This window comes from Typopeltis vanoorti, chromosome 15 (assembly GCF_054136105.1).
Source record: "Typopeltis vanoorti isolate ZY-2024b chromosome 15, IOZ_Tvanoo_1.0, whole genome shotgun sequence".
Taxonomy (NCBI): domain Eukaryota; kingdom Metazoa; phylum Arthropoda; class Arachnida; order Uropygi; family Thelyphonidae; genus Typopeltis; species Typopeltis vanoorti.
In genome coordinates this window covers 75,899,685-75,923,808 of record NC_143563.1, presented here as the reverse complement: position 1 = coordinate 75,923,808, position 24,124 = coordinate 75,899,685, and the positions used below count along the sequence as shown (strand labels likewise).

At 35.1% G+C, this 24,124-nt stretch overlaps 1 protein-coding gene across 1 annotated transcript in view; it reads left to right on the top strand.

Annotated features, from left to right (window-relative positions):
- Positions 1–24,124, top strand: part of LOC150098903 (serine hydroxymethyltransferase, mitochondrial-like) — a 206,980-nt gene that overhangs the window by 169,230 nt on the left and 13,626 nt on the right. The window contains exon 10 of the mRNA XM_090405829.1: positions 8,168–8,323. Within this exon, the coding sequence (XP_090261955.1) occupies positions 8,168–8,323 (156 nt within the window). The remainder of the gene's footprint in view (positions 1–8,167; positions 8,324–24,124) is intronic.

The following is a 24,124-nucleotide window of genomic DNA, read 5'->3' as shown; positions in this document are numbered from 1 at the left end:
TTATCTATTGAAAGTGACTTAGCTGAGACATTAGATCTAGAAGAAGCAGTAAAGTCTTTTGCCGAAATTAAGGCTAGGAAGGTTTCTTTTTAAAATAATTAAAATTGTTTATTCTTAATTTAGATGTTATTAAAACACTTAAGGAATAGAACAACGTAGTTAAGGATATAAATTAAATTAAACTTTAATAAATATTTTCCGATATTTCGGCAACGTCACGTTACCATTTTCTAAAGGAACTTACAAAAAAGTTACGTGCACATAGGCACTACAACACAGAAACTGGGAATGAAGAGATGAAGCTATTGTTCTCCTAACAGTCCTGATGGTGCCCTCTAGCGGGCTAAGTAGGTGTTCTTGGCCGTTGGGCTGAAGGTCTGCAGATGTAGGCCTCCCAAATTTAGGGCAGTCGCATACAACCAAATTTGTTGAGGTTTGGAGAATTTCTTAGGGCTGAGGCTGATTCCATAAAGCTGATTCCATCTGCAGACCTTCAGCCCAACGGCCAAGAACACCTACTTTGCTCGCTAGAGGGCACCATCAGGACTGTTAGGAGAACAATAGCTTCATCTCTTCATTCCCAGTTTCTGTGTTGTAGTGCCTACGTGCACGTAACTTTTTTGTAAGTTCCTTTAGAAAATGGCAACGTGACTTTGCCGAAATATCGGAAAATATATATTAAAGTTTAATTTAATTTATATCCTTAACTATGTTGTTCTATTCCTTAAGTGTTTTAATAATGCATAACCAACGCATAAGCCTGTCTACGAGAATCAACATCATCCACGGAGATACAATTGCACGGAAGGCCCGCCAATATGGTAAATTGAAATTGAAGCTGTCTAGACAATTAAATCGTCTAGCGTTCCTGAAACGCTGCCGGGATAATAAAGTAATCCCGAACTGTGTAAAATTTAAGCACCGGTTTGTGTCACAAAAAGCTCTCCGAATATATAACCGCGCTAGCTACGCGTTGCTACGCGAACAAATCACCGCCACGCGGTCGCTCTTAGCGGACATTAACGAAGCTATTCGTGCCGTCGAAGATGAGCTTTCGCGCACTTTGAACCACGAACTTTGGTCGATTTTACATGCCGTCTCATGTACTGCTGCTGAAAAAGAATTTAAAAAAATATGAGGCCGACAGATGAAAAAGTTCGAAAAATTAAAAAAGAACTCTACCGTCTTTCCAAAACCTGCTACCAACACGGTAATCAACCTTTCTTCAGTCACCCTGAAGCACTCAACGCGCTGTCATGTGGACACAACTTCGCCATTGCTCCCAATAAAATACCTAGTGAGGATATTATGATCCAGATCGAGCACGGAATCCGCCACCTTCCACATCAAGTCGCCAACAGTGTAAGACTGGATGTAGCCTGTGTCCTTTCCAAAGCAAGACCACCAAAAACCAACATATCAAACAAGGAATATAAAGCTCTACAGGAAATGAAGAATAATAAAGAATTAGTTATCACCAAAGCGGATAAGGGAAATGCAACTGTAGTACTTAACCAAAAGGACTACACAGGTAAGCTGAATGCTCTTCTATTAGATCGGGCCACTTACCTCCCTATCAATTACAATCCCACCAACTCTCAAATTAGAAAACTTCACAGGCTCCTTAAGAGAGTCACTTCTTGGCCTGTAGAAGTTACCAACAGATTAAAGCCGTTTAACTCTATACCCCCCCCCCCCCCCCCGTATTTATGGACTCCCAAAAATACACAAAGAAAATGTGCCATTACGTCCCATAGTGGATGGCATTGATTCCCCCACATACAAATTAGCTAAACATTTGGCCAAAGAGCTCACACACTATACTGGCAACACACCATCACACACAAAAAAAACTCAGCCCATTTCAAAGCCAGCATAGAAAACCTTACACTCCAACATACTGACATAATGGTCAGCCTTGATGTGTCCTCTTTATTTACAAATGTCCCACTCAAGGAAACTTTAGAGCTAATCCAAGCTAAATTTTCTCCTGATATCTCAGCCTTATTTCAGTTCACAATGAACTCAGGCTATTTCGTTTGGCAGGGAAAATTCTACAAACAAATAGAGGGGACAGCCATGGGTTCACCACTCTCCCCACCCTTGGCCAATTTCTTTATGGAGACCTTTGAAGAAAAAGCCTTAGCCTCTGCCCCACAAAAACCAACCATATGGCTTCGCTACGTTGATGATGTGTTCGCTATTTGGCCACATGGCTCTGAAACACTTCTCTCCTTCTTAACACACTTAAACAACCAACACCCCAGAATCAAATTCACTCTGGAAAAAGAGGAAAACAACAGCCTCCCTTTCCTAGACACACTAGTCACCCGCCAGCCCAATGGATCCTTGGTTTTCTCAGTTTACAGAAAACCCACCCATACAGGCAGATACATTCACCAACAATCCCACCCCCCCCTCACAACAATATGGAGTAGTGAAAACACTATACAACAGGGCTAAACTAATCTGTTCAAACGACTTGGCCCTAAACACTGAACTAAATCACATCCTCAACACTTTCTCAGCCAATGGCTACCCCCCAAAAAAAATCCAAAAAATATTAGAACCTACAAACCACAGATCCCTTCCCCCCCCCCCCCACAACAAGGATTACTCTAAATCCATCACCATTCCCTACATCCGAGGCACCTCGGAAAAGATTACCAAAATCTTAAAAAAACATGACCTGACCTCCTGTTACAAACCTTACAAAAAATCGGCATCCCTTATCCGCTCCACTAAAGACCAACCACTTCCCCTAGACCTACCTGGTGTTTACCAGGTCCCTTGCAGTTGTAAACTGTCTTACTTTGGCCAAACAGGCAGGACAGCGAATATCAGAATTTCGGAACACAAGGACTACATCCATTTTCACAAATACAGTCATTCTGGGCTTGCGGACCATGCTCTGGATACACGCCACAGAATACGGTGGAAGAAAGCTACAGTGATACACCATAGCAAATACAAATTTGAAAGACTCTTTATGGAATCAGCCTCAGCCCTAAGAAATTCTCCAAACCTCAACAAATTTGGGTGTATGCAACTGCCCCAAATTTAGGAGGCCTACATCTGCAGACCTTCAGCCCAACGGCCAAGAACACCTACTTAGCCCGCTAGAGGGCACCATCAGGACTGTTAGGAGAACAATAGCTTCATCTCTTCATTCCCAGTTTCTGTGTTGTAGTGCCTATGTGCACGTAACTTTTTTGTAAGTTCCTTTAGAAAATGGCAATGTGACGTTGCCGAAATATCGGAAAATATTTATTAAAGTTTAATTTAATTTATATCCTTAACTACGTTGTTCTATTCCTTAAGTGTTTTAATAATGCATAACCAACGTATAAACCTGTCTACGAGAATTAATTTTCATATTTGTTTTGTCATATTTAATGTGATTTATGTAATATTTATGAATTGTGTTAAAATTATGTACTCACTATATAATAAACATACAAATATTTTATTTATTTATTATTATTATTATTTATTTATTAACTATATATATATAATTTTTATATATACATAAACAATTTCGACCGAAGGGCGGGAAAAAAAAAATCTTGCCCACACTCACAAATTTGCTTGGGCCGGCACTGTTCCTAACCCTTTTATACTAATCCCCCCCTACCAGTACTCTCTGTAACCTAAGTTGTTCACCCATCACGTTTTTATTTGTACACATGGGTCTCGCTTACGTAGTGTCTTCTCTGAACAGCTTAGGTCTCCACGTGCCGTATATGTGCGAGACTGCTTGGGGCAACTTCTTAATCCAATGGTTTGCCCTTATGCTATGACCTTGTGTTTTCTCACTTTGTTACATGCAATTTATACAGCAATTCTTTGTGTATCAATCTTAACAAGTAATATAAAATTTACCAAACTTCACTATCAAATATACAATCTAGTAGAAATTTTTTTACACTAAAATATTCACAATTTTTCTTCTTAATCACTGTATCCTATATTTGTCAGGCTATATATAATATGCACTAGTGGCCCTAATTGTGGAAACCTTTTGGAAAAAGTGTATTTTTGAGGTTTGATGGCTCATAACACCACTTTTTTTTGGTGTAATACCATAAAATTATATATCAATTTAAAGATAATTTAATCAAGAATGTAATGCAACAAAGTCTGTTCAATTATCTGTATTCTACGAAAAGTTATAGCAAAATAACCAGAAAAAAGAAGCACAACTTGCTTAGGTTGATATGAAGTAGCTTTCCTTCATTTGAATGTAGCCAATGAGCATGAGTGTTTAGAGAGCCAATCAGGTGTCATCTTGTTTTGGCAATGAGCCAATAAGGTCACAGTAGGATTCAGCTATTGATGTCATGAATTGGAGCTGAGAGGAGGACATTTGTCAGTGTGTTATGTGATTGCTATCAAGTTAGTTGGGTTTTTTTGTGTTCTTTCATTTAGTGAGCTTGTAAAACATAATAAAATTAAAGAAATGGCGCAAAGAGTTGACCAGTCACTCAGAAAGTGATGTAAAATAGTACTATTAAGTGAACAAGACTACAGTTATGAAGAAATTAGAAGAAAAATTGGTGGAAACTTAACCAAAGGTGGCATTTCTAAATTTTTGAAGAGGTATAAGGAGACTCAGTCACTACAAAACCAGACCCGTAAAGGCAGGAAAAGGTGCACCACAGCAAGTGATGATAGAAGAATTGAGAGACTGTGTCTACATGACAGAAGAAAACCATCTGGGTGTATACAAGATGAAATGGCGCAATACAATGTGAAGTTGAGGGCAAGGACTGTTCGGCGCAGATTGTAGGAATTTGCTCTAAATGCTAGAATTCCACGAAAAAAAGCCATTTTTATCTCTCAAAGGTTGAAAAGATTAAACTGGGCTAAAACCCATGTTAACTGGACAGAGGAACAATGGGACAGTGTTATTTGGAGTGATGAGACCAAAATCTCCCTGTTTGGTAGTGATGGCATAAAATACGTAAGGAGAAGAATCGGAGAAGATTTGCATCATTACACCTACTGTGAAACACCCACTTAGTGTTATGATCTGGGGTTGTATGACATCAAAAGGTGTGGGCAGAATTTGCGTGATTAATGGGAATATAAATGTTCAAAAATACATAAATTAAATATTTGAGCCCAAACTGAAGCCTTCTGCACGTGATCTTTTCCAAGATAATGAAGCATTTATATTTCAACAGGATTCAGCTCCATGTCATGTTGCTGCTGTGTGCAAAAAGTGGTTTCAAGATAATCATATTCTACTGCTGGAATTGCCTGGGAATAGCCCAGACCTTAAACCAATCGAAAATCTATGGAACCGATTAAAGAAACTTGTTAGTTAGAAGCAACCCAGCCATAAAACCCAATTAATAGAAGCAATAATTCAATCTTGGTTTCACATTATGACAGCTGCAGAACTAAAAAACTTAGTTCACTCCATGGGAAAGCGTTGTAAGGCCGTAATTAATGCTAAAGTTTACCCAACTAAGTATTAACTCACATTGTGAGAATTATTTCACAAATTGAACAGTAGCACAGTTTTAGCCCCACTGTCTAATATTTTTTGTGTCTCTACCTTGGACACACACATTCTCTCTCTCTCTCTGCTGCTCTCAGTAGCATTCTTATCTGCCTTTGCTGCAGTCTTACTCAGATGACGATAAACTTCAGCAAATAGCTCTTGCCTCTCTTCAGATTTATCTCATACATCCACAAGGCTTTTCTTCCAACACATCCTGGTTATCATGCCATTCTCTCAGCTACTTTCCCATCAGACATCAACAACATGCTTGCATCTCTGCCTCTCACACTCTTTTACTTCACTTTTTCTAACAATACTCAAATCCTGTGCTGTCTCGTTCACACTTTCTTGCAGATCAATCAACCATCACTTCTCTTGCATTTTCCTCTCCATAGCCTTACTCTTCCTATCATTCCTCTTCTCAGACACACCTTCTGTACCTATTCTGTTTGAACATCCTTGACCAGAACTTTCCTTCCCATAACGCTATATTACTTTTTGATCTTCATCTCCTCCTTTGTTGCACTGAACTAAATTGCCAGTTTCTTCTCTAAATTCCCTATCTCACTGTGCACCCATATTAATTAAGTTTCCAATGTTATCATTTAACTTGTAATAATTTTCACATCTTTCATCCCTGACTTTATTACTACTCCTGATTTCTCTTTTCTGTCCCACTTTTGTCTGTCCATCTTGCTTACAATATCATTCATACTACTTTCACCGGCTTCTTTCATAAGTTGATCATTTTCTCACTTTTCTGTTCCTTTTTCTTGCTGCTCTTTTACATAACTTTCTTATGATTATGTTCTCATTTGTCATTTGCACTCACACTTTTTTTCTATTCCAGTCATTGATATAACTCCACCCATTAACTCTACATACAAATTGCATTTTGCACTCTCTCTCTCTTCAGCCACCTGATTTAAATATCCATGACTTCCACATAAAATGACTAAAATTGAGGTGCAAATCTGATAAAGGAGCTACCATCTTGTTTCACATGCCATCAATAGTTGTCACTATCTCTTACGGCTGTCTCTAATGAGAGTGCTGATGCTTGCAGTGCTGCAAGCATCAAGCTGCATATATGTCAAAATTGCTAACAGATCTTAAGTGATGAAAAGAAAATGTATGCTATTCCTGCCTAGATCCTAATAAGACATATAGATGGATTAATGCACTTGGAACTATCTTAGATGATGAAGTCTAGTTGAAGATAGGTTTGCAAACTTAAATGATAGAACAGTATGGGAGATTAAAATTAAGGGGATAAAAATCCCTTGTTGTTTTTCAGCCAGTAAGCGAAACTCTAAGATCGAGAACTACGATCTACGAGTTTCATGCCTAAGAACTATCGGCGAAGCCAAGTGTAAGCGACCACTTGGTAGTACAACGCCAAGTTGCTTCGAGGTGTTGTACTACCAAGTAGTTACTTACGCCTGGATTCGCCGATAGTTCTTTGGCATGAAACTCATAGATCATGGTTCTCGATCTTAGAGTTTTGCTTACTGGCTGAAAAACAACAAGGGATTTTTATCCCCTTAATTTTAATTAAGGTCGCCAGAAAAATAGCCGTTTGGCTTTTCATCTTAGTATGGGAGATTGTTAATAAATGGTATAAAGCAGTGGTCGCCAAAGTGGTCGATATCGCCCCTGGGTGTCAATTCGGGCTTGGGGGTTGATAGAAAAATATCAGACATCATTGTACGGGTAATATTTAATTCAGTTAACTTGGATTACCTCCATCCTGAACAACAATGCAGTTAAGAGTGAATCGTGGGAACAGTGACATGAATAAAACCTGTAAGATGAGCAAGGTCATGAAAATAGTTATGGAGGCCAATCATGTAGGCTAAAATGACGTATTTACCAATAAACGGATGTCGGTGGTTCCCACCCGGCGGCGCGGTAGGAGAGAGATTGCAACACGTGCGTAGTTGCTTATTTACTTATACTTACACGTATTTGATCCCAGTTCTCATTTTTGCGCATCGACATACAAGTGAGCGTTAATGTTCTAAAATTTATCAACATACATATTATAATTCAATTGTTATTCATTCATGAACTAAACTTCTCTATGTTGAAGAGTTGAGCAGGGCTGGTAGTTTTGTACATCCTATATATACCTATAGGAAGATTGTATTATTGTTAATTTGTTATCTAAATTAAATTTTATATTTTATATATTATTTATCTCTCCTATCAAATAAGTAATGTTAAGAAGGACGTTGAAAACAAAACGTATCCCTTTGACGTTAAGCCAATATAATAGTATATATTATATATACTATATACAAGAAACATTGTAACTATAAAATAAACAATCTCAAAACTCACATAAGCATCTTTTCTGCTTGTCCTATTATAATTACGTAATAGTAAAATAGAGGGGGTCGATAAAAAGTCAAGAAACTCTTGAAGGGGGTCGACGGTCAAAGAAGTTTGGCAACCCCTGGTATAAAGTGTCATAATCACTTTTAATTTTGCTAATATGAACTTTGATTAAACAGTGTAAATTGCATGGTATCACAGGTCTGTTGTTAAACAAAAAAATAACCTCAATGATAAACCATAATATGAATTATTTAGGTATCAAAATTTGTTAATTATTGAGTTATGCTGAAATTCACTGGTTCTTTTTTTTAAAATTAGGTGGAACTGATAATCACCTTGTGCTTTTGGATTTGCGACCAAAAGGTCTTGATGGTGCCCGTTTGGAATCTGTTATGAATGAAGCTAAAATTACAGCCAATAAAAATACTTGTCCTGGTGATAAATCTGCTCTAGTACCTGGAGGCATTAGATTAGGTAATGTTCGTTATTACTGTATTGTTGCAATTTGAATGCTTCAATTTTTATATTTCAAAACATTTTTAATAGTAGATTTTGTACATTGTATATGATCCTTGCTGACTTTATATGCTGTAGTGAATTGCTGTGAAATATTTTTAATTATTATTTGCCATGCTTATTTTAATTGATTTTTATGGTCTTGCCTACTCCCTTTGGGAAATAAAAGAAGGTAAATTTTTTAAATAGTTTAGAAAACTAGTTAGTAGCTATTTGAAGCAATGATCCTCAGATCATTGCTTCAACTCATTTGATTTCTAGGATCTAACCATTGCTTATGTGTGCATATATTTATCATTATTAGTGGATAGAATCCTAATACTGACTGTGATGTTCTTTACACTGCACCTTTATGTTTTTATGATAAGTGTTGAATTTCAGGTGCATTGAAGCAGCATTCTGTAGTACTATCATTAAAACACAGCAAAATTTTCAAGAACATTGCTTATGAACAGCATATATCCACATTCTCCTTCATGAAAATCTTTGACCAGAGATATTGTTTACACTAAATGAATCTATTTGAATTTGTCTACACCTTTATACATTGCTTCATACATGCTTTAACTCTATTTTATTATGTCACTAACTGGAGCCAGTCAAGATTGATAAGTCATTAGAATTTTAATTTGGTTTGCAAATATGCAAAATTTAATTTTTTTTTTGAAAATCGTGTATATTTTGTTATCTAAAAATTGTCATTTTCCTTGATCTTTGTAAGATTCAAGCAATCTCATTAAATCATTTTTTATATCAGGAGAGTAATATAAGAACCGAAAGATATTAATTAAATAAGCATAAAAAAACACGATGAAATACACAACTTTAAGAGCAAGAAAGTACAAATAGTAAGGATATTACTTCAATATGATAAAAATGAATTAAGAAGGGCTATGATTGACAAATGATTCAATGCATAAGCTGTGTAGAAGAAATGGATGAAAGTTTTGGGATTTGTGGAGTAAGTTTGAGGAAATACTGGATTTCTATAAGAGGGACAGCCTACACATGAATGTGTTTGGCATCAAGAGTCTTGTAAAATTATTAATTGATATAAGACCTAACACAGAGAGTCAGGAAAACTGAATTAATTAATTATCATATGATGATACAGTAGCCGTGAGTTCCCCCAAATTTTATCCAAGCTCCGGAACCGGCATAGCTGACAAATCAGACCTATGGCTGGGTCAGTATTCCTGACTGTAATCCGTGTGTGTCCACAGGCCGGCTTGCAGGATGAAAAACCCCAGATAAACTGGCAGAAAAAACCCTGCTGTCCACACCCAAGACCAGCTAACTTGGCTATGGCTGAGGCAGATCCTTAAGCTCCTCACGTCATCGATGGGAATCGAACCTAGGACACTCTTTCCCCAGGCACATGGTTTCGAAGCGCAAAGCCACTAGGCTAACTGCATGGACAGGAAAACTGAATTCTGATGGGAAGAATTGTGAGAATCTGTGAAAGATTAAGAGTGACAATGTTAGGTAACTGTGTTAATGATGGGAATGGTTATTATTATGGAAATGATTATAGAGGGAATGATTCCATGTTTATCCGGTTCGGACCTATCAAGCATTTGTAACAATGTCTGTATAAGTAAGGAATTAGATAAGAACAGAGATCTGCAAGTTGTCGAACTGTTTCATGCAGACCACAGAGAAGTGTATGCAAAAGAGCATGCAGGTAATTTGTTCTGTCTGTACATGAATTCTAAGAGTTTCAGAAACAAAGGAGTAGAGTAGAGTTTGTTGCCTTGGTTAATACATTAGTGAGACTTGGCTATCAGAAGCAGACATACTAACTGGTTTTGAGTGCAAAGAGTACAGTATTTTTAGGAAGGATAGATAGGAGAGGGGGGGGGGGGGCTTGCTGCTAATAATATCAAATCTTTTGAATCCAGACAGAGTTGACACTATGTCTGCAATACCAGTAACAATTTTTCATGTGACAGTGAGTTTGAAGCCATCTACGAGAGAGGTCTGAAATGTTCTTGGCCTAACAATGAAAAAACGAATTTATAATTTCAAAATTATTTTTTTCATCATAATCTTCCTTAAGACTGATACATTTATTCCAGTGATGCTCTAACACCATTATCCCATCCCTGTAGTGGTTCTGCACAATATACAGCTGCAATCACCTCTTGATTCGAAGAAAAATGCTGACCAGCAAGGAAGCATTTTACTGTTGGGAAGAAATAGAAGTCAGAGGGAGCCAAATCTGAGGAATAGGGTGGATGTTCCAACAATTCATAGTGCAAATCCCTTAATTTTCCCATTGCCAAAACACCTTTGTGGGCAGGTGCATTGCTCTGATGAAAGATGATTTTTTTTCTTCTACAAACTGGGTGTTTTCTCACAAATTTTTTCGTCGTCTGGTTAAAAGATCGGAATAATATTCCCCAGTTATTGTTTTACTCTTTTCAAGATAATTAATAAACAAAATACCTTTTACCATCCCAAAACATCAATGCCATAACCTTTCCTGCTGATCGAACCGACTTTGTCTTCTTTGGTGCTGAATAACAGGCTTCTGTCGATCAACTGTTTTGACTGCTGTTTAGATTCTGGTATGTAATGGTGAATCCAAGTCTCATCCATTGTAATAAATCGACTGCACAAAATCAGTTTTATTCTTGTTAAAATGCTACAAGCACTATTCAGAGATTTTCATGCTTATGCATTTTTGATCTGCTGTGAGAAAGCGTGGCACCCATCCTGTGCAAAGCTTTTTCATTTGCAATTCTTCGTGCAATATATATCCTACATGTTCTTTTGAAATGTCTATAGTCTCAGCAATTTCACACACTTTGACTAACCGGTCATCCAATACCACATCGTTCACTTGATCAATATTTGTGGTGTTACACTTTTTTGGACGTCCTTCACGATCATTCTTTGAGGCTGGTACAGCTACGTTTAAACTCGGTAGCTCATTTCTTAGTTGTTGAAAATGAAGGAGAAGAGTGCCCATAAACTTTTATGAACTTTAAATGAATTTCTTTTGGCTCTAAACCTTCTTTTACAAAGAATTTTATAACTGCACGATACTCAATTTTATCCATTTCAAGCGATACAGATAACACTTTTGCTTCAGACAGCTGTATAAAACAAACTACTTGATAGAATGACTTTCAATTTCACATGGATGCTTATGACAGATGTACCAACTTAAGAAAAAAATCTTGCCAATAGTGTTGCCATCTATGGTCTAGCCCCAGAACTTTTCAGACCACCCGCTTAGTGTGAGGCGGAGTCTAACAAGATTAAATTCACAGTGGAGTGTTGTTACAGACCTGGTGGATTGTTTGCTAGTGACAAAGAAATGCATCAACAAATAAATACGATGGATGCAAAAATGATAATCATAGTGGGGGACTTTAATTATCTGAGCATTGATTGGGAAGCTATGAATTCGCATGAGAAGAATGAAACTGAATTTATTGAGCTGTTGCGAGACAACTTCCTCAAGCAGTATGTGACAGAAGGAACTCTATGTCAAAGAGTGTTAGATCTGATTATAGTGTCAGAGGCAGATTTCAGTTAAAGACATAAAGACGGTTGGTGACAGTGATCATGTGGTACTCACTTGGGAAGTGGCTAATTTTATAAATATTCTATTTAGAAAAGGTTCCATGCTGTGAACTACAAAGCAGAAAATTATGACCACAGGAGGGGGGGGGGGGAAATATGCTGGGTTCTGTACCATGGTATCAGTTATTGGATGGGAAGGGTATCGACTGTGTGTGTGTGGGAAGTGTTTAAAAATACTTAAATGGTGCGATATCAGAATGTGTCCCTAGAGTTCGAAGAATAAATAGAGTAGGAGTGATATGGATGTGTAATCTAATTAAACAAGAGATTCGTAAGAAAAATATGATGTGGAAGGAATATCATATGCATAAGGATGATGTCAGTTATGATAATTATAAGCAGCAGGCCAGAAAAGTCACAAGTGTAGTATGGAAAGCTAAGTCCAAGTATAAAAAGAAACTGATTCTGCAAGTTAAAGACAATCCAAAAGAATTCTATTGTTATGCTACAAGTAAAAGGAAGATTGAATTTGAAGGAATAACTACTGAATACAGATGGCATGTGGGTGACTGATGCAGAAGTGATTGTCCAACTAATGAGCAGCCATTTTGTTAAAAGCTATCAATGTGTTATATGCAACATTGAACTCGCTGCTACCTTTTCACCGCACGAGAAAACTTGTGGAACTGATGGGATATCAGCACGGATGCTAAGAGTGTTCAGCTGAACTAACTATTCCCTTGATCAGGCTTTATAATTTTAGTCTCAGAACATGGAAGATTCCACAGGAGTGGAAAGAATGTATAGTAATCCCATTGCACAGGGTGGTGCAAAGACTGATGTATCCAACTTTCAACCAGTATTTCAGGAGTGGTGGTGAAGATTTTAGAAAGTTTGGTTAGGGTTGACAGAGAATCTCTACTTTGCAATGAACAGCATGGTTTTACTAAGGGAAGGTCATGTTTTAGCAACTTGCTCACATTCTATAATAATAAATTAGACAAGGGGGGGGAAATGGATATACCTTGATACTTTTGAATTTTGCTAAGGCTTTTGACAGAATACATTATGGAATACTGTTGCATAAATTGGAGAATATGGGAATGGATTATAAACTATTGGCACGGATAACAGGATGGCTGACTGATATCAAAAAGTGGTATATGGGGAGTGTGAATCTGCAAGATTCGAGGTAACCAGTGGTGTGCCTCAAGGATCAATTCTTGGTCCATTCTTATTCAGTTTGTACATTAATGACATTGGGAAGGATTTGACATGTGATATACAGCTATTTGCTGATGATGATGCAAAGATAGGTAAGGTAATCAGGAGTGCTGCTGATATGCAGTACTTGCAGAATGATTGAATAGGCCAGAATTGTAGGCATGTGAAAATTGCTGTCATTTCAATGTTAATAAATGTAAACCATGCACTTCGGTATGATTAGATATCCAATGTTATATTATATTGGTGGGATTATGCTTGAAGAAACTGATGAGGCTAAGGATCTTGGAGTTTTAGTAGACAGGAAGTTGAAGGGTCATATAGCAAAAAATTGTAAATACATCTCATTGAATAATGGCAATGCTGAAACGAATCTTGACATGTAAGGATAAGGAAGTCATTTTGCCTCTTTACAAGGCCTTGATAAAACCTCTCTTGGACTATTGTGCTCCTAGTATCTGGTCTCCTAGTTTCTGATTATTCTAATACAGAGAAGGTAAAGGAAAATATCAAAAATGATATCATGATTGTGGAATACAGATTATAAAGACAGATTGAGAATTTGTAGGCCGCAGACATAAGCAAACAGCAGAAATAGGGGTAATCTGATTGAGATGTACAAAATTCTGAAAGGGTTATACAGAATTTCAGTAGATGGAATTTTTCATTTTATGAAGTATGGGAAAAAGATGCGAGGGCATCTTTGGAAGTTGAGAATGAATGCTGTCAAGAAGCAGTTAGAGCCAGATTATTCTCTCATATAGTAATGCCTGATTGGAATGGGTTGCCGTTGGATGTTGTGTGTGCAAGTAGCATGAATGAATTCAAGAATAGGTATGACAGCTGGTGCAAATAGTATGACCTCCCTCATTGAGTTTCTAACTCCCTGGAGGTTTCTCTGTAACTGTTAATGGGAAGATCACAACTGTGACATTTCACTATTTACCATTGTCCATGCTGAAGCAATGTTAAACATCTGAAATCTGTTTCCTTTCATTCACAAATGCTAAATCTGTTAACCCATCGAATAGTCAACATCTTTTCGTTATTTTCATTTCATTATCTCAACAATCACATGCAGTTCACAATGAAGGGATAGCTAAAACATAAAAGTGTCACGTGTGCATGCTGTTAATAAAGGAGCCTATGTCATTGAAAAAAACTCGGAGCAGTAAAAAATGCATTCACAAGGAATAACTACAGTGAGAAATGCTGATAAAATATTAGATATCTTTCAAGACATCTTCCTTTGCAATATAGCAAACACTGTATTTTGGACTACTCTGCTGTTTATAAAATTTCCAAGAACTTAGACATTATGATCAAAATGGCATTCCCATTCAAAACTATAAGCTAAATTAGAACACTCGTTTGATCTTCTGTTTCAGGTCATTGATACTGAATGTGGATGAGATTTGTGAGTGCTGCATTTCTTATTTTTTTTTGCCAGAGACAGGACAAGGACAGACTACAGGCAAGAAAGAAAGAGAGAAAGCATATATAACAGGTGTTGCACATAATAGGAAAGACAAAATGGCAATTCTCATATGCTTCTAAAAAGTCATGTGAAGAGGAATTGATTAGATATACCATTTTGCTGGGGAAGGGGTCTTTTTTAATGAAGCAATACTTGTAAGAAGACTTGAACTAGTGGTCTCTTGCTTTATTAGTTTAAGAGAATATTTGTGGTGTAAATTTGGAATTGAATGTAACATTTGGAAATAAGTATTTTCCTGCTATGCTAATGACAACTCATCTATTTGGTTCTTGACAGTTTAAGCAGAAACTAGTTGCATGGAAATATACAGCCATCTTTCACATCAACTGTCATCTTTGTCTTCTCCTTAATGTGTTAGGCTCAATGGCCTATCATGGCCAAATTATTATGGCTTTATAGAAACTTAATAATATGATTGGCTGGTTAATCCTATCTACATAGTCTGCTCTTTGTCTTTGGTATGTTCTCTTGCCAGTTTGTCTATCTTTCAGGATGAAAAACTCTAATACTTCCATACAAGACTGGATAACTCAACTTAGTTGAATTCAACTTCATCAAACTAACATAACTGTTTTTTAATATGTAGAGAAATCATAATACTTAAACACAGTATCATATTTTGAAATTGTAAGATAAATTAATAACTGGATTTTGTCTGTAATAGCTTTTTTTTCCTTTATGATCTTTAAGATTTTTAAAATAGTTAGGATGCTACATTTCTAATTAAAAAAATTAAAAATTTTCCCAGTAAGATACTTTGGCTTTTGTCACAGGTTAACTTCTTCCATTTGTCTCCTGCCATTTTTCTAATCTGACATGATTTAAGGGTGATCCCATAAATCAATGTGTCAGTTTCTGTGGTTTTAGCAGTTCTGTAGATAGCTTTGGTATTGGAACCACATGTTTTAACCACTCTACCGGCCACATAGATCAAGTATATCAAACGTATATGCTTCGTATCCTTATAATTTTTTCTGCAATATCCAGTAGTTATATTAACTTCAATGGGCACTTAACATCCATGTAATTATGAATGTATATGTACATCCAGGCTGGTATAATGGTTAAGATAAATAACAAATTTAACAAAACATAACCCTACAAGTTTCATATATTGGCAGACTTACATCATCAGACGTATTAGCAAAAATTGTACAGAAAAGAGACTAGAAACAACAACACTTATTAGATGTTATCAGAACTTCCCAGTTCATACATATAAATAACCAGAATTAAAACATTAAGTTAATTACTGTATGTGTGTTGGAACAATGCCAGTTGCTGCTGTCATGGTCTGCAGCATCACACGTATTGTATCCTAGTTCTGCGATAGTTAGATTTTAATGAAAGCAGACCAAACATGGTGTAGGATTAAGTCTTGATTTTTTTTTTACGTTGTGTGGGGATCTTCAGCAGTTCAGAGGCTTCCTTGAACTTTCTTGTAAAACAGTTATAATCAACACCATCCATTATAAAAGATAAGCGTGATTAAAACGTTATGAGATAGGGCATACAAGATGTCCTGTAAGTCAATTAATAGGAATGAAGCACTACACTATTTGAGGCATAACCTTGCCCTCAATGGTTACAAACCCAAGACAATCAACAAAATTCTTTATGCACCTCCTACAACTCCTGTACCTAAACAAAATTTTAAGAATGTAATCATGCTACTTTACATCAAGCAGCATGATTACATTACATTACAAGCAAACTGGCTGTGTTGATTCTTAAGTACAACATTAAAGTGGCTTTTTTACCATTGCATGAAATCTCCAGATTCTTACATACATCAAAACCTTCACAACATCCCATAAAAATACCAGGCATTTATGAGATACATTGCTCTTGTGGCATTTGCTGTGTAGGCTAAACAGGAAGATAGGGGAAGATCTGCATATCTCAACATGTAAGAGATGTTGAAAAAAGATGACAACATAAATCAGGTTTGGCATCCCATACAACTACCACCATTTCTGCAAGTAGTTTGGCAACAAACAAAAATGCTTTATATTGATTATAATTGTGTCACAAGCAAGTTCAAGGAAGCCTCTGAAATGCTGTGGATCCACAGACACAACGTAACAAAAATCAAGACTTATCCGCAGACCTAGGATACGATACGTGTGATGCTACAGAATGTGACAGCAGCAACTAGCATTGTTCCAACATGTATACAGTAATTAATTTAAAGTTTTTATTCTGGTTATTTATTTATATGTATGAATTGTGAAGTTCTGATGACATCTAATTTGTGTAATTAATTGTTTCTAGTCTCTTTTCCCTTGGTGGACGACTTAAGAAACATGGGATTATATTTTATTAAACTCATTATCTTAAAACATTGGTCTCAATATTGGAAGCTATCTACTGATCTCATAAATAATTGACTGAATTAGCATTTCCCAAACTTTTTTTTAGTTGTGGGACACTTTTTACCTAACAATATATTTATACAACACAAAGTTGTATAAATATATTGCACCAAATCACCAGCAGTGCATGAAAATCTAAGAATGTGTCTGCAAAAGGCTATTTTGTTTCAAAATAGCCTTTTGCAGACACATTCTATAGCTGTCATTACCTCTATGCATACTTCTTTTTATTTTGGCAAAGCCTGCCAAAATAAAGCATACTGCAGCTTATTTGATTATTATTCTATGGTAGTGTATTAATAGCCCCCCCCCCAAAAAAAAATAAAGTTAAAAATTATAATGGTACAAAAGTTGTGTATATTATAAATATGCAAAATTTATTTATTATATTATTATTTTTTAAATTATTAATTGTGATTTTTCATGGAACACTTGTTCACAACTCATGGAATACCAGTGTTCTGCAGGAAATGCTGGATCAAATAATGGTAGCTTGTATAGATTCCTGAGTTTTTGGAATTGGACAAAAGTTCAGTTGATATGTCTTAATTTAAGGAAGCTTTTTTAAACTGCATCTCTGTAGTGTACTGAGAGTAACAAAACAACACATTCCCTGCAGTTTGGACTGAGTTTGCATCCCATCAAGAAATACAAAGGACATTTATAAGGGAATTTTGACTGAAGAGAAAAATCATCAAACTCCATATAAAACCATCTAATTTCATATGGTGAAGGTATTTCTTATGGAGCTGACAGTTCTTTACTCCAAATCAGTGACAAACTTGAAGAATACAGATTTGGCAGATATAGCAGACTGTAGAGTGAGGATTAACTTAAATTTTCTAGTAAAATTTAATAATATAAGCACACACAGCTCAGCATCAAATAATTCTAATATTGATAGTCATATACCTTAAAGAAATTTTTTTTTCTAGCATTTAATGTCGGTCAGTGTAATGTTTTCTGCAGTTAGAAAATAAATCATTGCATGTTGGTTTCTGCACTGCATTTCATGGTGCATCATTTTTACTTGTAATTCAGAAGCTTCTATTGTTAGAACTGTGAAAGTGCAGTGTGAAAAGTGAAAGAACTGTGAACTGTGAAAGTGCTGACAAAGAAGACTGGCCCATCCAGATTTACTGATATCCACATGTGAATCCATTAATGTATGCTTAGCCACAGCAAATTTCTCTTGCTACATGTACAAATCATCAGCAAATTTCTATAATTACATCTTTAAAAAAAAATAGAATTGCCACACTTCTTTGCATGTGGTCAGCAGATTTGACCATATTTGTGCAGTTAATTCAACAAGATAACTGCTTAACATGGTCAGATACCTCATTTGGAGAACAACGAGAATGAAGAACAAAAAAATTAAGTAAAGTTGTATATATCTCACTCACTACATATAGGTATATCTAGGAGCACACATAGTAATGTGTACTTGCAAATTGCATGCTGAATATTTTACTTTTCTGTTTACCAATCAGAATAACCTGCTTTGCCTAAAATGGAATACCTCAGGACTAGTTTGCTATGCTATTTACATGAATAATTAATACATTTAAAGTTTGCTCTCAGAAAAATGCAATGTGATATGCAGATATTAAAGTCACAAGACTAGTCTTGTAATTACAGTTTAATTGCAAGAAATATTTCTGCCTCTTTGTTAAATGGAATAACAGATCCAAACATTCCCATTACAAGATTAAAAAGTGGATTTCTCATTTCAGTTTTGTACAAGATTAAAATGTCATACCAACACCAAAATTTTTGGTCATCTCAATTTAAAATTATTGATTTATCCAGAGAATATTCTTTTGTCTTCTCATGTTAAAGTAGTGTAAGACAGTAGAGATGATGAAATATTTTCACTTTTACTTTCCTGTTATCATTAATACAGAAATTAGAAATAACAATTTTTCTTGGTCTCCAAATAAGAGAATGCCATTTTAAAGCATATTTCATGTACAAAAAAAGTTACTTATTAGAAAATTCTGATTGCAAATTTACTACACAAATATCAAAATCTCAGCTGCATCACTTCACTGAAAATACATACATCCCTTTACTCTTGTTTAGGTTTTCTTTCTGGCTAACTTTAAAAATGTGTGTAAACCTTGGAAAAGGTTACAAAAACATAGTTAATTATCATCGCAGAAAATACCATTAAGCCAACTTGTCAACTATAACAAGCTACTGAAAAGTCCCAGAAGAATTCCAATTCAAAAATATTGTTTTTAGGGACATTCATATAGTGCACTTTCTGCTAGAATGTTTCTGGTTCCTGTTAATATGCTGTATTGAAAAAATTCATATAACAGGAATAGAACCCAAATACATTTGGTAACATACGTTTAATTAAGGAGGTTATAAACATGGCAATTTTGTATTTATTTCTTAAAACCAATACTAGAGAGAAAAAAAAAATCATTTTTTCTTTGCTTTATGAAAATAATAAATAATTTTGGGAAATTTGTTGAATGTGTTTTTTATCGTGTTTTTTTTTCATCTGTTCTTGTCCTTTTTAGGTGTTTTTGAATGCTTAATTTTACAAATGCTTAAGCATTTTGTAAAACTATACATGGCAATAATTCTGCTCTGGCTAGATGTAATTTAATAAAATTTATTTAGGATATATATCAGAATGTTATGTGTTTAATTTGGATAATTTTTATTGACAAAATTTGCAGGACAACTTAAAGGGATGATAATAATTCAACACTGCTCAATGGAATTTAATGAAATTTGGTATTTATGATATCTATTGAAATATAACAAGTTATTTAAATTTTGGTTTCAATCAAACTATTTGCATTAAAAATAAGCAAAATTACATGTTTAATTCATTTTGAGTTATGTAATCTAATTTCACTTTTGACACACATTGATTTTTACAAACACACTTCTGTTGATCAATGAAAAAAAAAAAAAATACGAAAGTAACATTGAGTGTGGTTTTATCACATATCTACAAATGAGTGGCATCATCAGTGACATATACAAAACATCCATGGCACAAAAGTGGGCACTATTTGAAGTGGTTTTCGATTTTCATATCTGGAGTGAGAACAAGACATTTTGTGATAGCAAAATTCTTGGATATGGCTACAAGATATCATTCAGCTGATGAATTAGATGGCAAGCCATCATAAGATGCAGAGGTAACCAGATAGTTTCATACGAGGCATTCTGTGGTTCACAGATTTCGGATCGAACTCCAACGCTCATAAACAGTCTGGAGATACAGTGAAGGAAGGCCACAGGCTACAACCGCAGTTATAGCGCTCCTGTTTCAGCGAAGTTATATGCTTCGCTGAAACAGGAACTCTACCCTGAATCAGTTATTTTGGTATCTGCTTCCACTGTGTGCATAAGGTTTCACAAAGGTGGTCTCTACATTAGGGGACCAGTAGTGTGCTTGTCCCTATCCCCATGCTCAGGAGAGAACATTTGAAATGGGCAAAGCTCCATATCAAGAGGACACAAGACCAATGGAGGTTACATATAACATATGATTTTCTCTACAAAGTGATACTTGTGCTATGAGAGGCTTCCCATGGCACAAGTATCTTTCTAAGATGAACTGTGGATTTTTATGCTACTTCAGACATGCAATATTATAGCAAGTTGGTATGATAAGCAAATTGGAGCTTTTGGCTTGGGCAACCAAAATAGGGGAGAAAGGCTGATTAATTTCTGTCTAGAATGAGAGATGAATATAACAACCACATCCTTAAAACACCATAATTATAGCTATAAACCTGGAGATCACCTGATGATAGAACCAGAAACCAAATTGACTTTATCCTAATCAGTCAGCGATGGAAATCCATGATGAAAAATGTAAAAGCACTTCCAGGTGCAGACTGTGGCTCAGATCATCAACTTCTCGTAGCAAACATAAAAATACATTTAAAGGTGAATAAACTAGACTATTCTTCAAGAATAGAGTCTCAAGAGTTAATAGTAATTATAATATTGCAGTGGAATACCGACTTTTAGAATTAACTAGAAATTGTATAGAGGAAACAACACTGGAAAAAGTTTGGTGTAAAACAAAAGCAATAATTCTTGAGACAGAAAAGAATACAATCCCCAAAAGAACCAGATAGCAAAAAAAAAAAAAATAAATAAATAAAAAGTCCATGGATCTCAAGTGAAACACTAGTTCAAATTGAAAAAAAAAAAAAAAAAGAAAAATCAAAGCAACTGGACTTTCTAACAAAAGAGATAGACAAACATAGTCTGAATTATCAAAATGTATCAAAAAAACTCTTCAAGAAAGACAATGACAAGTTTTTACAAAAGCAGTGTGAAGAAATTAAAGAACATTCTAATAAAAAATCAAACCAAAGATCTATTTAAGAAATCAAACTCATAACTAGAAACTTTAAATCAAATACCTCTAGTATAGCTGATTCAAACAACTGAATTTTAACCAATATAAATGATGTACTCAAGAGATGAAAAAGTTACTGTGAAAATCTTTATAAAGATATTACTATCTCATTTGAAGAAAGACAAGAGGAACTCTTACAAAAAGAACCAAACAATTTAAAAGACAAAATTGAATGGGCTTTGCAAACACTCAAAGCTAAAACACCAGGGTTTGATCAAATACCAAGTGAACTACTTACAACTCTGGAGCAAATGGAACTGATAAATTAAAGATCTCAAGAAATTATATTCTTGCTTTAAACCCTTTATCCAAGTGTAAGCAAACAAAGTTTGCACCTAAAGTATTTTCAGGACTTGGGCAACTCGTATATAGAAACTAATGACAGTCCTAAAAATACTTTAGGTGCAAACTTTGTTTGATTGCACTTGGATAAAGGATTAAATCAAGAATATAATTTCTTGAGATCTTTAATTTAATGTATAACCAAGTGGAAAAACTTCCAACAACCATCTTTAATCCAGAGCATTTTAATAATAAGGTGCAGCACCTTTTGGCCACTTGTATATGAAAATATGACTTCTGCATTACTTCAACCTTAGTATCACCTGATCTGATTCCCACTGAGGCCTCAGTAAAGGTTGAAACTGATCTGAGTAGTACGTTTTAAAAGAGATATACCATGAGTAGACATATCGATACAAATTAATAATGGAAAAAACTCACGTACGAAGATTATTTAATAGTATAATTTACGTCTATCCCCTTTATGCCTATCCCCTCATGCCTAAGGAGACTTACAAGTCTCCTTAGGCATGAGGAAATCGATGAAGTTGGTATGATATCACACTGAGCAGTCATTTATTTAGCATCTATCTAAAAAAAACTGTTATAAACATCTAGTGCCTTATTATGGGATTCAAATTCACAGCTTCTTAATATAAGTAGTGAGCTTTATCTGTTTTTACTGCTGTAACTAGAATTCCTTGGAATGTGACACAAGCAAAACTAGTTTGGTGATGGCAAAGTACCTTATGGTGCTCTGCCATCACTACCAAAAATGCATACCAAACTCAACTACACCAGTGATGTCTAAATTTGTAACACACACACACACACACACACACACACACACACACACACACACACACACACACACACACACACACACACACACACACACACACACACACAATAACTGTAATATAATGCTGAAAATAATGAAAGTTCAAGAACAGGTCCAAATTTTGAAATTGAATCCATTGCAGTGAGGTTGAAAGGAAATGAACAGGATAAGCAAATGTTTTTCTTCTGATATAAACTTACCAGAGTGAAAAGAATCAATGTTAAGATGTTTGGATTTAAATATACTGTAACGTTCACTCTGTCCCTTGATTTTTTTTAAAAGAAAGAAAAAAAAAATCCCATTAAATACAAGTCTGGCATTATTGTTGGAAGTTTTTCCACTTGATTATACACTAAATTAAAGATGCCAAGAAATTATTATTATTATTACACCCTCCATGGAGTCGCAGACTCATTGTGGGAGGTTCATTCAACTGAGAACATATTTATCATTATAGAATCTTAAAATCCTTAACACTCCTTGAATTAACAATACATTCTGGTAATGTGTTCCATTCACTGACAATTCTCCATGTAAAAAAATCTGCTCCTCACACCCCTCCTCACCACAGTTTTACACAACTTCCAGGAATGATCTCTGGTTCTTCCTCTCTTACCATTTACTCGTTTTATAATCCCCTCTGGATTAATCTGTTAAAAGCCTCTCACTAACTTAAATGACCAAGAATAAACATATTTAAAATTAAAGCAACACAATTTTACATTAATTTTAAGTTATTTTAATGTTAACTTGCAAAATATACATAACAATTTTTCCTTAAACATTAATTTTGTCTTTGTTTTTTAAAATCATTCATCTAGTAAAAGTAGAAAAATTTAAAGCGGTTCCAATGTCAACTTGACATTCACCTTTTTCTAATCTCCTCAGCACCTGCATTTTAATGTTGAGCAAAATGCTTTTTCGTATCAATTTACATTTATTATCTTTACACCCACTCATTTTGAATAATTTACGAAATGATAGTAATGATTAATTTTTAATGAACAAATAGAATTTTTGTTGATTTCCTTGGTCAATAATATCAATGATCACAGTGCATAAATAATATTTTGTGCAGCACTCCAAATCGCATTGATAGCATGGACACTGTTTCACTGACAATGAACTATTACACGATTTATAGGGTGAAAAAATACACGAGACAAACATTGATTTAGAGTTTAGGGGAATTACAGTGCTATGATGAATTGTCACCTTTCGCTGATTGGTTTGGATTCAGGAATAATTGTGTTATATACAAATCAAGGAAAATACAGTGATAAATTGAATCAGCATAAATTTACTGATTTTTCTTCAAGTAAAACCTCGTTATACCAAATCATGGAATATTTAGCACTTTTTTAGGATTCGGAAAAAAACCATGTTATATCGAATCAGCATACAGTAAGCAGTAATCAGCATACATTATACAGTAAGACCTTGTGTCTTACTGTATAATTGCTATGCATTATGCCCTGTCCTGATAATACTTCAGGCCAAACTTTGTTTGCTTATCTTGGATAAAGGATTAAACCAAGAATATAATTTCTTGAGATCTTTAATTTAGTATATAACCAAGTGGAAAAACTTCCAACAACTA